Source organism: Oryctolagus cuniculus, chromosome 2 (assembly GCF_964237555.1).
Source record: "Oryctolagus cuniculus chromosome 2, mOryCun1.1, whole genome shotgun sequence".
NCBI lineage: Eukaryota > Metazoa > Chordata > Mammalia > Lagomorpha > Leporidae > Oryctolagus > Oryctolagus cuniculus.
The window spans coordinates 181,441,425-181,455,283 of NC_091433.1; the positions used below are offsets into that span (position 1 = coordinate 181,441,425).

Genomic DNA, 13,859 nt, shown 5'->3' on the forward strand with positions numbered 1-13,859 from the left:
ATACATAGTGATGTTTCCCATGATACCCTCTCTCCAGCCAATGCTCCCACCCTTCCTCCTCTCACCCATTCCCACTCTTAATTTGTACAATGATCTATTTTCAATATGCTTTATACTCATAAGATTAACCTTATAGTAAGTAAAACAGTTCAACAAATTATATGAAGGAAAAAAAAAAAACACTATTCTTCAACAGCAGAGACAAGGTCTGTGAACAATCATCACATCTCAAAATGTCAATTTCTCTCCTACACATTGCATCTTCTCTGTGGATGGGATGGACTGGCAGGGCAGATTGGACCCTTGGTGCCCCTTGATTGTGGGAGCCTTATGTGCTGGGACTGTGGAAACACTGGCTGCATGGGAGTTAACAAGGTATGGCTTTGTCTCTGAGCATTCGCTGTGGGCAGCTCCACATGTGTAGTGCTCACTGATTTCCTGGGGTAGGTCACTGCTGTGGGATCTGTACTCACACTGAGAACTGCATGGATCCTTTGTGTGGTCCTTGTGGCAGTGTGAAAGAACATTGCACCCACTGGGGCTAGCCCCTGGGCACTGGTCATCTTGGTGGGGGGGAGGGGAGGAGAGGATGAGAATATGGCAAGAAAACTGATCAAACCCTCCCCTCTGCTAAAAATAAGAGGAATTCTACCACACCCAAATTGGCTGTCACTGTGGATACTCTCCTCACCCTGAACAGAGCTCCCTGGCCACACCAAGTATACCTCTGGGTATTCACTCAAAGAGAAGACACTCCACTAAGCAACAGAGGAACAGTCCAAAGATAAAAGCCATCAGAGAAAACAGCAACAAAAGTAAAAACAAACAGAAAAATTCAAAGAACAAGGAAGACAGCATCATGCCCTCAAAGGAACATCACAACAACACTTCAATACTAGAACGTAAAGATGAAGAGAACGATGAAATGCCAGAAATGAAATTTAAAAAATGAATCACAGAATTACTCAGAATAAGCAGCAAATCCATGAATTAAGGAAATTCATACATGACAGGAATGAAAATTTTTCCCACAAAATTGAGATTTTAAAGAGAAATCAAAATGAAATATTAGAAATGAAGAATTTAATAGATCAAATTTAAAAATATGCTAGAAAGCCTTAACAACAGATTTGGCAAGGCAGAAGAAAGAAGATCTAACTTAGAAGAAAAATATCTGGAAATTTTACAGTCAGGCCAACAAAAAAAAAAGAAGAAATTAGAAAAATTAAAAACAGTGTTGGAGATTTATGGAATACTATCAAATGACCCAACATATGGGTCTAAGGGGTTCCTGAAGGCATAGAAAAAGACAATGGATTAGAATGCCTTTTAATGAAATAATTACAGAAAACTTCCTCAATTTATAACTCATAACAGACCTTACTGAAAAAGATCTTCACCACAACACATTGTATTCAAATTTTCCACAGAAAACCATAAGGAAAAGATTCTAAAATGTACACAAGAGAAACACCAGGTTACTTTCAGAGGATCTCCAAATAGACTCATGGTAGACATCTCATCAGAAACCCTACAGGCTAAGAGAGAAGGGCAAGACATAGTCCGAGTGTTAAGAGAATAAAGACTGACAACACCGAATACTGTACCCTGCAAAGCTGATTATGAATAAAGGTGATACAAAGAACTTCCGTAACAGAAATTGAAAGAATTTGTCACCACCTGTCCAGCCTAAAAAAGATGCTTAAGGATGTGCTACACTAAGAAACAGTCATCTCTATGAAAGACGCGAAGCCTTAAAATCTACCAGTAAAAAATACAAAGGAAATCCAAAGTAAGCAATGGGAATTTTATAGGAAAATGGTAGGGCTGAGTCATTACCTATCCATCAACGCTGAATGAAATGGACTCAACTCTCCAGTTAAAGATACAGACTGGCTGAATGATTTAAAAAACAAGACCCATCTATTATTTGCTGCTTACAAAAAACATATCTCAGCAACAAAGATATCTGCATCCTGAAAGTAAAAGGAGGGGCTGGCGCCGTGGCACAGCAGGTAAAGCCACCGCCTGCAGTGCTGGCATCCCACATGGGTGCTGGTTCGAGTCCTGGCTGCTCTACTTCCAATCCAGCTCTCTGCTATGTCCTAGGAAAGTAGTGGAAGATGGCCCAAATGCTTGGGCCCCCGCACCTATGTGGGAGACCTGGAAGAAGCTCCTGGCTCCTGGCTTCAGATAGGCACAGCCTTGGCTGCTTGCAGCCAACTGGGGAGTGAACCAACAGATAGAAGACCCCTCTCTCTGCCTCTTCTCTCCTCTCTGTGCAACTCTTTCAAATAAATAAATAAATAATCTTTAAAAAAAAAAAAAAAAAAGTCCAGGGCCAGATGGCTTCACTGATGAATTCTACCATACATTTAAAGAAGAAGTAACTCCAATTCTTCTCAAGGTATTCAAAACAATTGAAACGAGGGAATCCTCCCAAATTCCTTCAATGAAGTCTCAATCATCTTAATTCCTAAAGCAGAAAAAATAAAAGAGAAAGAGAATAATAGATCAATTTCTGATGAACAGATGCAAAAATCCTCAATAAAATACTAACTAATCAAATCCAACAACACATCAGGAAGATGATTCACCTGAACAAAGTAGGATTTATCCCTAGTATACAGGGATGGATCAACATTCAAAAATGAATAAATGTGATACATCACATTAACAAGCTGCAAAACAAAAACATCATTATCTCAATAGTGCAGAGAAAGCATTTGATAAAATACAATATATTTTCATGATGAAGACCTTAAGCAAATGGGGTATAGAAGGAACATTCCTAAGTACAATCAAAGCAATTTATGGCAAACCCACAGCCAGCATCTTATTGAATTGGGAAAAGTTGGAAGCATTCCCAGTAAGATTCAGAACTAGACAAGTATGCCCACTCTCACCATCGCTACTCAACATAGTTCTGGAAGTTTTAGCCAGAGCCATTAGGCAAGGAAAAAAATCAAAGGGATACAGATTGGGAAGGAGGAAGTCAAGCTGTCCCTATTTGAAGATGCATGATTCTATACATAGGAGAGCCAAAAGACTCCACTAAGAAACTATTGAACTCATAAAAGAGTTTGGTAAAGTGGCAGAATATAAGATCAACACAAAAAATCAATAGCCTTTGTATACACAGACAATGCTGTGGCAGAGAAATAACTTCTAAGATCAATCCCATTTCAATAGCTACAAAAAATAAACGAATACTTCATAATAAATTTAACCAAGGACAAAGGTCTCTACAATGAAAATTACAAAACATTAAAGAAAAAAAGATGACACAAAAAATGGGGAAAAATCTTCCATCTTCATGGATTCAAAGAATCATTATCATCGAAACATCCATACTACTGAAAGCAATTTACAGATCCAATGTGATCCCAATCAAAATACAATGTATGGAAAGTTATTCAACTTCATTAGTTATTAGACAAATGCAAACTAAAACCAAATTGATATACAAATAACTATTGATCAGAATAAGACAAAAAGTGACATAAAACCAAGTGTTGGTAAAGGTGTACTAGAATTCTTACATAATTACTGTAAATATAAACTGGGTCTAACCACTTTAGAAAACTATTGGAAATAATTATGGATCTATTGAAACTGGATACATACATGCCCTATGTGCCAATTTCTGAATTATATTCTAAATTGCATATAAGCATCTAGAGTAATATATGTCAATGTTCCAAAGAACAGTACTCTATAAAGCCATAAAGCAAAAACAACCCAAATACCCCTCAATGAGAAAACAGAAAAGGAGTCACATATTCACACCACAAAATGCGATACAGCAAGAGAATTAACAAGCTGCAGCCTTTCACCATGTAGAGAAAACTCAGACATAAAGTGAAAGGTAATAAAGATTTTAAAATGTACAGAAATGTACTCATTGTAAGGTAAGGTCAATGACAACCAAAAACTGAACTATAATGGTAACACCGTTCAGAAGATAAAAACATGAAGAGAAAAGGGGAAGTAATTGTCATGGAAAGCACAATGGGGCCGGCGCCGTGGCTCACTAGGCTAATCCTCCACCTGCGGTGCCGACACCCCGGGTTCTAGTCCCAGTTGGGGCACTGGATTCTGTCCCGGTTGCTCCCCTTCCAGTCCAGCTCTCTGCTGTGGCCCAGGAGTGCAGTGGAGGATGGCCCAGGTCCTTGGGCCCTGCACAACATGGGAGACCAGGAGGAAGCACCTGACTCCTGGCTTCGGATCGGTGTACTGCGCCGGCCACAACATGCTGGCTGTAGCGGCCACTTGTGGGGTGAACCAACAGAAAAAGGAAGACTTTTCTAACTGCCTGTCAAAAAAAAAAAAAAAAAAAAAAAAAAAAAAAAAAAAAAAAAAAAAGCACAATGGTTAATTTTGAGGAATGTAAGAGTTGAATCCTTAGAAGAAATTATTCTGAGGGACTGGTTTGGTGATTATTAGGGTGTGTTCACACTCACTCACTCACTGACTGTACTTCTCAGTGTATGCTATAATTTTTAAAACTTTCAATAATTAAATTTCAGCTGAATTAAGACTGATGCAAAATGCAACAGTAAAATCTTGAAAAACATTGTTCAAAGAGGGGATGGGGGGAATAAAATCCATGTGTGAGGGAAATTTATCACTCCTGTAAACCCAGAGTCACAGAAAGAACACAGACATGATTACTTACATGCAGGGGTAAAGCCACGCCAGGACTTTTGCCATAAAAATACCCATAAACTGGGTGAGAAACGGGGGATTAACATCTCACAAGATGCAATATGTAGAAGTTAGAAATAACAAATTGATAGAAAAGATTCAGATTCAATAAACACAAAAAGTTGCTCAAATTCTCAAGTAATCAGAAAACTCAAAAAAACAAATCATCTAAAACCCATTATACAGGAAAGCATATTTAAAATTTTGTAAAACCTACCAATGGTGTTATATGAAAAATGTATTAACATAAATTGCTCTAAACATTTCAGTTATTTTTGAAAGCAATATTGCAACAGCTATTAAAATTTAAAATGCATTCTTTTAGCCAGAAATTTCACTGATCAAAAGCTATGCTGGGGGGCCGACGCTGTGGCTCACTAGGTTAATCCTCCGCCTGCAGCTCCAGCATTCCATACAGGCGCCGAGTTCTAGTCCCAGTTGCTCTTCTTCCAGTCCAGTCTCTGCTGTGGCCCGGAAAGGCAGTGGAGGATGGCCCAAGTGCCTGGGCCCCTCTCCTACACCCCCATGGGAGACCAGGAAGAAGCACCTGGCTCATGGCTTCAGATCAGTGCAGCACCAGCCGTAGTGGCCATTTGGGAAGTGAACCAATGGAAGGAAGACCTTTCTGTCTTTCTCCCTGTCTATAACTCTACTGGTCAACTAAAATAAATAAATAAATAAATAAATAAAGCTATTCTGGAGAAAGTTACCCCACATATGGATATACATGCATAGATGTGTATTGAGGCAATATTCAAGGAAATTAAAAAAAAAAGAGGAAGATCTATCAGAATAATCATGAACCAAAATGAAAATACACCCACAGTTTTAAATAGGAAGCATGCATTTAAAGGAAGAAATAGAATTACATTATTTATCTTAGATTTTCAAGTGGCATGCTGAATTATAAAAGCAAAATTAGAAATCATATGATCTTATTTTCTAAAACAATTATATTCAAGTTTATAGAAGTATATTCACTCATGCAATGAATTTCATGCACATGGAGAAAATCTATGATCTAATTACAAACTGTCTTAGGGCAGGAATGGCAGAATTATATGAACAAAAAAAGGAAGAGGAAAGAGGATCTAAGAAAAGAGGAAAAGAAAGTAGAAGATGAAAGCCACATTTAAGAATGATCGGCATCATCAAATTTACTATGTTAAATTATATGTAATGTATATGTATACTAACACAAATCCTCAAAAACAATGCTACTCTTCCCTTAGATTCCTGAAATGTCTTTTTACTTAAAATGCTTTAAAAATTCTAGAGAAAACAGTCTTGGAAAGAAAAAATGAAATAAAATTAAAAAGAATTTTTAACACAGGACTGGATGCCACTAGATGTCAGTAAAACTCCCCAAAATTATAGTAATATTTTTATTAACTGCTGGGCGAATATGCTCTTTTACCTCCTGATTTACTGACTTGTATGAAATTCAAATTGGAGCTATAAGTTACTGAGAGAGTTTGAATAAAGTTCCTCAAAAGACAACAATCTAATTAATAGGTTAATATTGGTACATATTCCTGATTTACTAATATTACAGCATTTTAACATGTCTTAAACTCATAAGCATGTAATCTAAAATATGAGTGTAATATTCAGGTAATCAATACTTATTTTGTATCTACTGTGTGTAAAATACAGAGGCAAATTATAAGAATCATAATGTTTATTGAATTCTTAATCAGGAGAACAAAGTTCAACTCAAATGAAATGCTACAACAAACCAGTTCTAATTAATATGTACTGGCACATCTAGAACTCAAATTGAGCCAACAATCAGTGCTCCAGAACAAAAATGCAAGCAAGTCACCAGGCAGCTAAAATTTGCATCACAAACTTTTTTACTGCAATTTACTTTTACACATTATCATGGTTTGTTCTTTATTCTTACTGTACCAACACATATATTGCCTTGCTATAATTAATACAGTTTCATGCTATTCAGTTGTTCCAGTTACTACTTCAAAGTTTAGTACATAAAACTACTATTTAAGGAAATCTATGGATCCTGGAACCTGGGAATTTGGACTTGGCTTGTCTCTGCACAATGCTCATGGACCCTCTCAGTAAGAATGACTCAACTCACAGGTGTCCGAAACTGCTGACAGTGGACTTTATACTCAAGCCTCCCCCAGAAAACCTGGGTTTCTCACAGCTGGCCTGTATCAGATACCTGAATTTCTCAAACAATTGTCTATAAAGTACTAGGTGCAAGTGTTTAGAAAATAAGGTAAAAGATGCACCTCCTTTTTATGAACCACCCTTATAAGGTCACATGTCATCTCCTTTACCATACGCTACTGGTAAAGTAGTCACAAGTCTTTCCACATCCAAGGGAAGAAAAATCATTCTATACCATTTGATGGGAAGTGACAACATCACATTGGATAAGAACATGTGAGATGGGAATTATTATTGTGACAATCTTTGGAGAACACGATCTAACAGCACTCTGATCACAGTTCACATCCTTCTCATATGTAGAATGTACTATATGCTTTGTCAAGACTTCAAAAGTCCCATTCCATCATGACATCAGGGCCAGGTCTTGCATCCAATCATCTAAATAAAGACCCGGTGTAGATCAGAGTCCCCAGAACTGGCTCCTCAAGTGTATCTCCTCTTGATCTGAAGACCTATGAAGAAAAGTGCAAGTTAGCCCACACACATCCAACATGCAACTCTGGGACACAGCCTAACGTCCATAGACACTCTCATTTAAGAAGAGCAGCATATACAGGAGGAAATCACAGGCCCGGAGCAATCTATTCCCTGTGTCACATCCTGGAAACTGTTCTTCTTGGCTCTTGGCTACACTGCTCTAAGCTTTTGATTTCATTTTCCAAACTATCCTCCACTTAACACATTTGCACAGAAGTAATAGGTTCAGACCCTTTTAGCATTAGTCCTCCACAGATCTAAATGTCTCTCTTCTTTGTTACTATTTATTTTTAATGAAAAAAATACAATTCCCTTAAAAAGTTCTGTGGGCTTCCTGTAAACCAATTTACAATCCACACAATGAGATAAAGCTCTCTCAGACACAGACCTCTGAAACAGTCCTCCTTCATGACAGTCTCATCCTTAAGAGTTGCAACCATGCTCTAAATATTTTTAGAAAACTTCTAAATTATTTTCTGTTTTATTTAAGAGTCAGAGATTTACCATCCCCTGGATCACTGCCCAAACTCCTACAATAGCTGAGCTGGGCCAACCTGAAGCCAGGAAGTCAATCCGTGTCTCCCAAGGGGGTGGCAGGGATACAACCACTTGAGCCATCACCTGCTGCCTCTCACTGGTCACCTTGGTAGAAATACTGGAATACAATGTGAGTCTAGCACTCAAACCCAGGCACTTCAGTATGGGATGCTGGTGTCCCAAGTGATGTCTTAACTACTGCACCAAATGCAAGCCCAGGATCCTTATTTATTTAAAAGCCTGAACAATCATGGAAGGATTTGTTGCTTTTGTTTTCAAAACAAAGGGTTTCACAGTTAAACCCTGATTTTATTTTTACCTCTAGATTTTTCCTGCAAACAACATGGAATTAACCTTGCCTTGGGGCCCTTTAAAATGATGACATTTTGCAATATGTAGAAACAAAAGAATGAGAAACAATTTTATTTCTGAATCCACCAAGTTCTGGCTCCTACATATTCTGTGATTTTTTTTCTTATAATCTAAACAATGCAAAATTTTGTTTCATTATCTCTAGTCATATCTTTTAAAAAGCAGTCAATCTATCACCATGTTGCTTGGAAATTTCTTTAATCTTATTCCTCAGTTCACTAGATACATCTTTAATTTTACATTATTATGGCACTGGCAATTATTTTCCTCCAGCTTCCAACAATTTCCTCAACTTTTCTGAAGCTCTCACTGATAGCCTTCTTAATACCCGACAGGTTTCCTCATTTTAAAGCCCTTCCAGTGCCATCTAAAATCTATAATTCTCATTTTAGTATCCAACTCTGTTCCAGTTATTTCGACACAGCAACCTATTTAGAAACTAGTACTGTAATGCACATAAATTATGTGAGGCAGAATCTCTGATAGGATACAGCAGGGTAGATTTTTCTCAACTACAATGTCTGAGCCTTACTTAGGGAGACTCCAGTGCTCACAGCCTGGATTAATGGGAAATTGTCTAAACATAGTCTTTCCAAGCAGCTTGGGTTTCCTTCCGACATAGGAGTTCAGAACTAAGCCAAGTTCTCCAGTGAGTAAGCCAGAGGTGCACAGCCTTGTCTGCTCCTCCCTCAGAAGCCACACACCCTTGTAACAACAAATAAACTGGTGGAAGCCAAACTGCTATTGAAGTGCTATTGTAAACATAAATAACAGAAAGAACTAATAACTGGAACATTTATATTTTATCTTCACTACCTCTCAAACTTTGTAAGAATACCATTTTTAAAGCCATTATAAAAGATAAAATCCAAAAAGGCAAAGAAGAATGGCAATGGAAAAGACAGCAGATTAGTTAATGCCTATTCCAATGATCTGATAAACAATTTTGCTGGAATATGAATGTACTTGCTCTTATTCATAATTGGAGGTTGGTCTGTACCCCTACCAAATTTCCCTTCCTCTATCTCTTCCTTCTTCCTCTCCTAGGAAGGTAAGGATGTTAGTTCCACTGCTTTGAACATTGAATCTTCACACAGGATGAGATATGGTCATCTGAATCTTAAATAGCACTTTCAAGGGCATACCAAATAATACAATTTTATTTTTATGAAGTAAAAGGTACATGTATGAACTTTAAAACAAATCCAGGATTCATTGATATTCTGAGAACAGAAATAAAACCAATGACCCCGGCCCAACCCCAAACTGTCTAGGCAATCACCTCCCCACTACTTGGTATAAGATAGGAGGCCGATTCTCTAGATTAGCAGTTTTCACACTGTGGTCTGGTTATGGGTCCCTGACTCCTCTAGGAGCTCTGGGAAGTAAAAGGTATTTTCATAATAATGATGTTATTGCCTCTTCCTCTGTCACTCTTTCAAGAGTGTAGTGCAGTTTTCAGGAGCTACAAGATTAAGATGTAAGAAAAGACCAAAGCTGCAGAAGCATATATGGCAACCTAGATATCTTTCAACAAGCCAGACATTAAGGGCTTTATAAAATGTAAAACAATCACATTCTTCTCACTAGTTTTGTTATATAATTGCTTTTTATAGCTTTGCTTTCTGTTAATCATGTTAAAATATAGCCAGGTCATGACTGTTATTTTACAATATATTAATAAGTACTTTAAGCCCCTAGTTTATTCTTCTAACAGTAATTTTTGATAGATGTAACCCACATAAATAAAAGCTCTTTGGGATCTACAATGAATTTTGAGATTTAAAGGGAATGTGAGACCAAAAATTTGGAGTCCACTGCCCTAGAGACACTACACAATATGACAGGCTTCTAATTTAGTGATGACAACCACAAATAAGGATAGGGCAATGCATTGCACAAGACTGAAAACAAAATGCTATTCTACATACACTGAACAGTCAGTTTCAACTTGTTTCCTAATTCAGCTGACTGGCAGTCTGATTTGTATCCAACAAGCAGGAAATGAGAGGGTTGGGAGCTGGAGAAACAAAGTAGTCAAAGAAGCACAGTCTAAGAAATGTTCTGTCCCTGTTAGAACATGCTTCAGCCTATAAACATAGAAGTTCAAATGATCTTTATAGTCCCTTCAATAATCAGTATTGGCTTCCAAAATGGGGTAGCAGGAGGGAGCTTACTGCTCCAGTCTAGGAGAAGCTAGTTTAAAAGAAAGTGGAGAGAGTACAGGAAGAGTTAGGGAGATAAGGGCAGAGAAAACAGTATGGAAATTAGAGGGACACAGTGGACCAACATGGAGGGTGTGGATGCCCACAGCTCAGGACTCATTAGTCAAGAGCCTCCACATCAGTGCTGGAGAGTGAGCTGAGACCAGAGCACAGCAGCTCAAGTCACTGGCAATAAAGGTGCAGGAAGACCCTAAGGGAAACCCAGATTGGAACCCCATGGGGGATAGTGCACCTGCCAAACCAGAGGAGAAGAAAAAAAAGTAGGGACATGTTTCTCTCTCTCCCATCACTTTACAATGGCATCCTGTAACAAACTGATAGAGCGGGCACCACTTTGGACATATCGTGTCCTTACCCAGCAACCAGCTGAGTGGAGACTCCTGACTCGTGGGGGAACTAACAGGGGCCTGGGTGATCATGACTGGGGAGGCTTCTGTGCTGGGACTGCACAGGCTATATGAGAGCACTCAGTGTGGTAGGGACTTTGGGCAGCCGCTGTGGGAGAATCCACATGCACAGGGCTTCCTGGATACCTGGTGAGGGGCATTGCTAGAAAATCTGAGCTTAGCTGGTGCCATGGCTCACTAGACTAATCCTCTGCCTTGCGGCACCGGCACACCAGGTTCTAGTCCTGGTCGGGGTGCCGGATTCTGTCCCGGTTGCCCCTCTTCCAGGCCAGCTCTCTGCTGTGGCCAGGGATTGCAGTGGAGGATGGCCCAGGTCCTTGGGCCCTGCACCCCATGGGAGACCAGGCTAAGTACCTGGCTCCTGCCATTGGATCAGCGTGGTGCGCCGGCCGCAGCGGCCATTGGAGGGTGAACCAATGGCAAAGGAAGACCTTTTTCTCTGTCTCTCTCTCTCTCTCTCACTGTCCACTCTGCCTGTCAAAAAATAATAATAATAAAAAAAGAAAATCTGAGCTTACACTGAGGACTACACATATCCTTTGTGTGGTCCTTAGGGCAGAGTGGACAAATATCACCCACTGGGGCTAGTGCTCAGGCACTGGGCTCCTTTGAGGAAAGGAGCTCAGCTGAGCAGAATAAATTTCCCTTCTGATTAAAAAGAGAAAGAGAGAGAGGCAAACCTGGTGTGGCACCTTAGACACACCCTTCACCATAGGTAACTGAATAGAAATCCCTGATCACACCCACCACATGCCTCTATATATTCACTGAAGACACACTCCACTTCATTGACAGAGGCATAACACAATGATAAAAGTCACCACAGCAAAAAAAAAAAAAAAGAAAGAAAAAAGAAACAAGTATCTCCACAAATGCCAAATAACAAACCAATTAAAGAAAATGCCAAATAACAAACCAATTAAAGAAACAAGAATAAGGAAGACAACATGACACGACCAAAGAACACAACACTTCAGTATAAGATTTTTCAGATGAAACTGAAGAATTGCCAGAAATGGAATTCAAAAAATCGATCATAATATTACATAGAAGTAATCAGAAGCAATTGCACGAACTACTGAATTCCGTACTATGAAGGAAAATTTCTTCCATGAATTTAAGATCTTAAAGAGAAATCAAAATGAAGAATTCAATAGAATAAAAAATGCAAGAGCAAGCCTTAACAACAGATTAAGTGAAGCAGAAGAAAGAATATCCAACTTAGAAGACAAAGCACAAGAAATTATAGAGTCAAACCAACAACAAGAGGAGGAAATTATAAATCTAAAAAACACTGTTGGGAATCTACAGGAAACTATCAAAACAACCCAACATATGGGTTCTAGGAGTTCTTGAAGGCATGGAAAAAGAGCAAGGATTAGAAGGCCTTTATAGTGAAATAATAACAGAAAACTTCCCTAATTTGGAGAAAGAAAGGGACATCCAAAGTACAGGAAGCACATAGAACTCCTAATAGACATGATCAGAAAATATCTTTTTTTTTTTTTTTTTTTTTTTGACAGGCAGAGTGGACAGTGAGAGAGACAGAGAGAAAGGTCCTCCTTCTCCACCGGTTCACCCCAAATATCTTCACCACAACACATTGTAATCAAACTTACAACAGTATAAAACAAAGAAAAGATTCTAAAAGGTGGATGAGAAATGCCAGATTACTTTCAGAGGATCTCCAATTATACTCACAGTGGACTTCTCATCAGAAACCCTACAGGCTAGGAGAGAATGGCAAGATATATTCCAAGCCTTTAGAGAAAAAACTGTCAACCCAGAATATTAAACTCTGCAAAGCCCTCATTTATGAATGAAGGCGAAATAAAGACCTTCATAAAGACAAACAGAAATTGAAAGAATTTGTCACAATCCATCGAGCCCTATAAAAGATGATTAAGGACGTGCTACACAAAGAAACATGGTTATCACTACTCAAAGGAACCTCAATGTAAAAATAGGAATATTGGAAAAACGCCAGGGCAAAATCATTACTTATCAATAGTCAGCTTGAATGTAAATGGTGTCAACTCTCCAGTTAAAAGGCACAGACTGGCTGAATGGATTAAGATACAAAACCCATCTATTTTCTGCCTATAAGAAACACATCTCACCAACAAAAATACATGCAGACTTGAAAGAAAAGGATGGAAAAAGATATTCCGGGCCGTCAGAAACCACGAAAGTGCTGGTGTAGCCATCCTAATAACAGACGAAATAGACATTAACACAAGACCTGTTAAAAGAGACAAAGAAGGGAACTATGTAATGATTAAGGGATCAGTTCAACAGGAAGATGTAACTATTATAAACGTAAATGTACCTAATTACAGGGTACCTGGCTATTTAAAAGAAATGTTAAGAGATCTAAAGGGAGACATAGACTCCAATACAACAGTAATGGGGAATTCAATACACCAGTTTCAGCAATGGACAGATCAGACAATCAGCTCAGAAACAGAGTTAATCCACACTATAGAAAAAATGGACCTAACATATCCACAGGACTTCTCATCCTACAGTTGCAGGATACACATTTTTCTCACCAGTGCATGGAAAGTTCTCTATGATAGACCACACACTAGGCCAGAAAGCAAGTCTCAGCAAATTCAAAAGAACTGAAATCATACCATGCATCTTCTGAAACCACAATGAAGTGAAGCTGAAAATCAGCAACTCAGGAATCTCTAGAACATATGCATACACAGAGACTGAACAACATGCTCTTGAATGAACACTGGGTCACAAAAGTAATCAAAAAAGAAATCAAAAAATTTATGGAAACAAAGGAAAATGAAACACAACATATCAAAACTTTTGGGATACAGCAAAAGCAGTATTAAGAGGGAAGTTTAGAGGCCGGCACTGTGGCTCACTTTAATTCTCCACCTGTGGTGCTGGCATCCCATATGGGTGCTGGGTTCTAGTC

General features: G+C 38.6%; 1 protein-coding gene across 24 annotated transcripts in view; it reads right to left on the bottom strand.

Moving 5' to 3' along the window:
• The window catches only part of TDRD15 (tudor domain containing 15), a 462,408-nt gene that overhangs the window by 231,377 nt on the left and 217,172 nt on the right, over window positions 1-13,859 (bottom strand). The window contains exon 4 of one of the 24 annotated variants that reach the window (XM_070069387.1): window positions 23-2,476. The exons of 22 other annotated variants lie outside the window; for them this stretch is intronic. In XM_070069387.1, coding sequence (XP_069925488.1) covers window positions 2,412-2,476 — 65 coding nt within the window. In that variant the 3' untranslated portion in view covers window positions 23-2,411. Of the gene's footprint in view, window positions 1-22; window positions 2,477-4,375; window positions 7,359-13,859 lie in introns of those variants that run through there. One more of the 24 variants, XM_070069393.1, reaches the window with a different exon arrangement.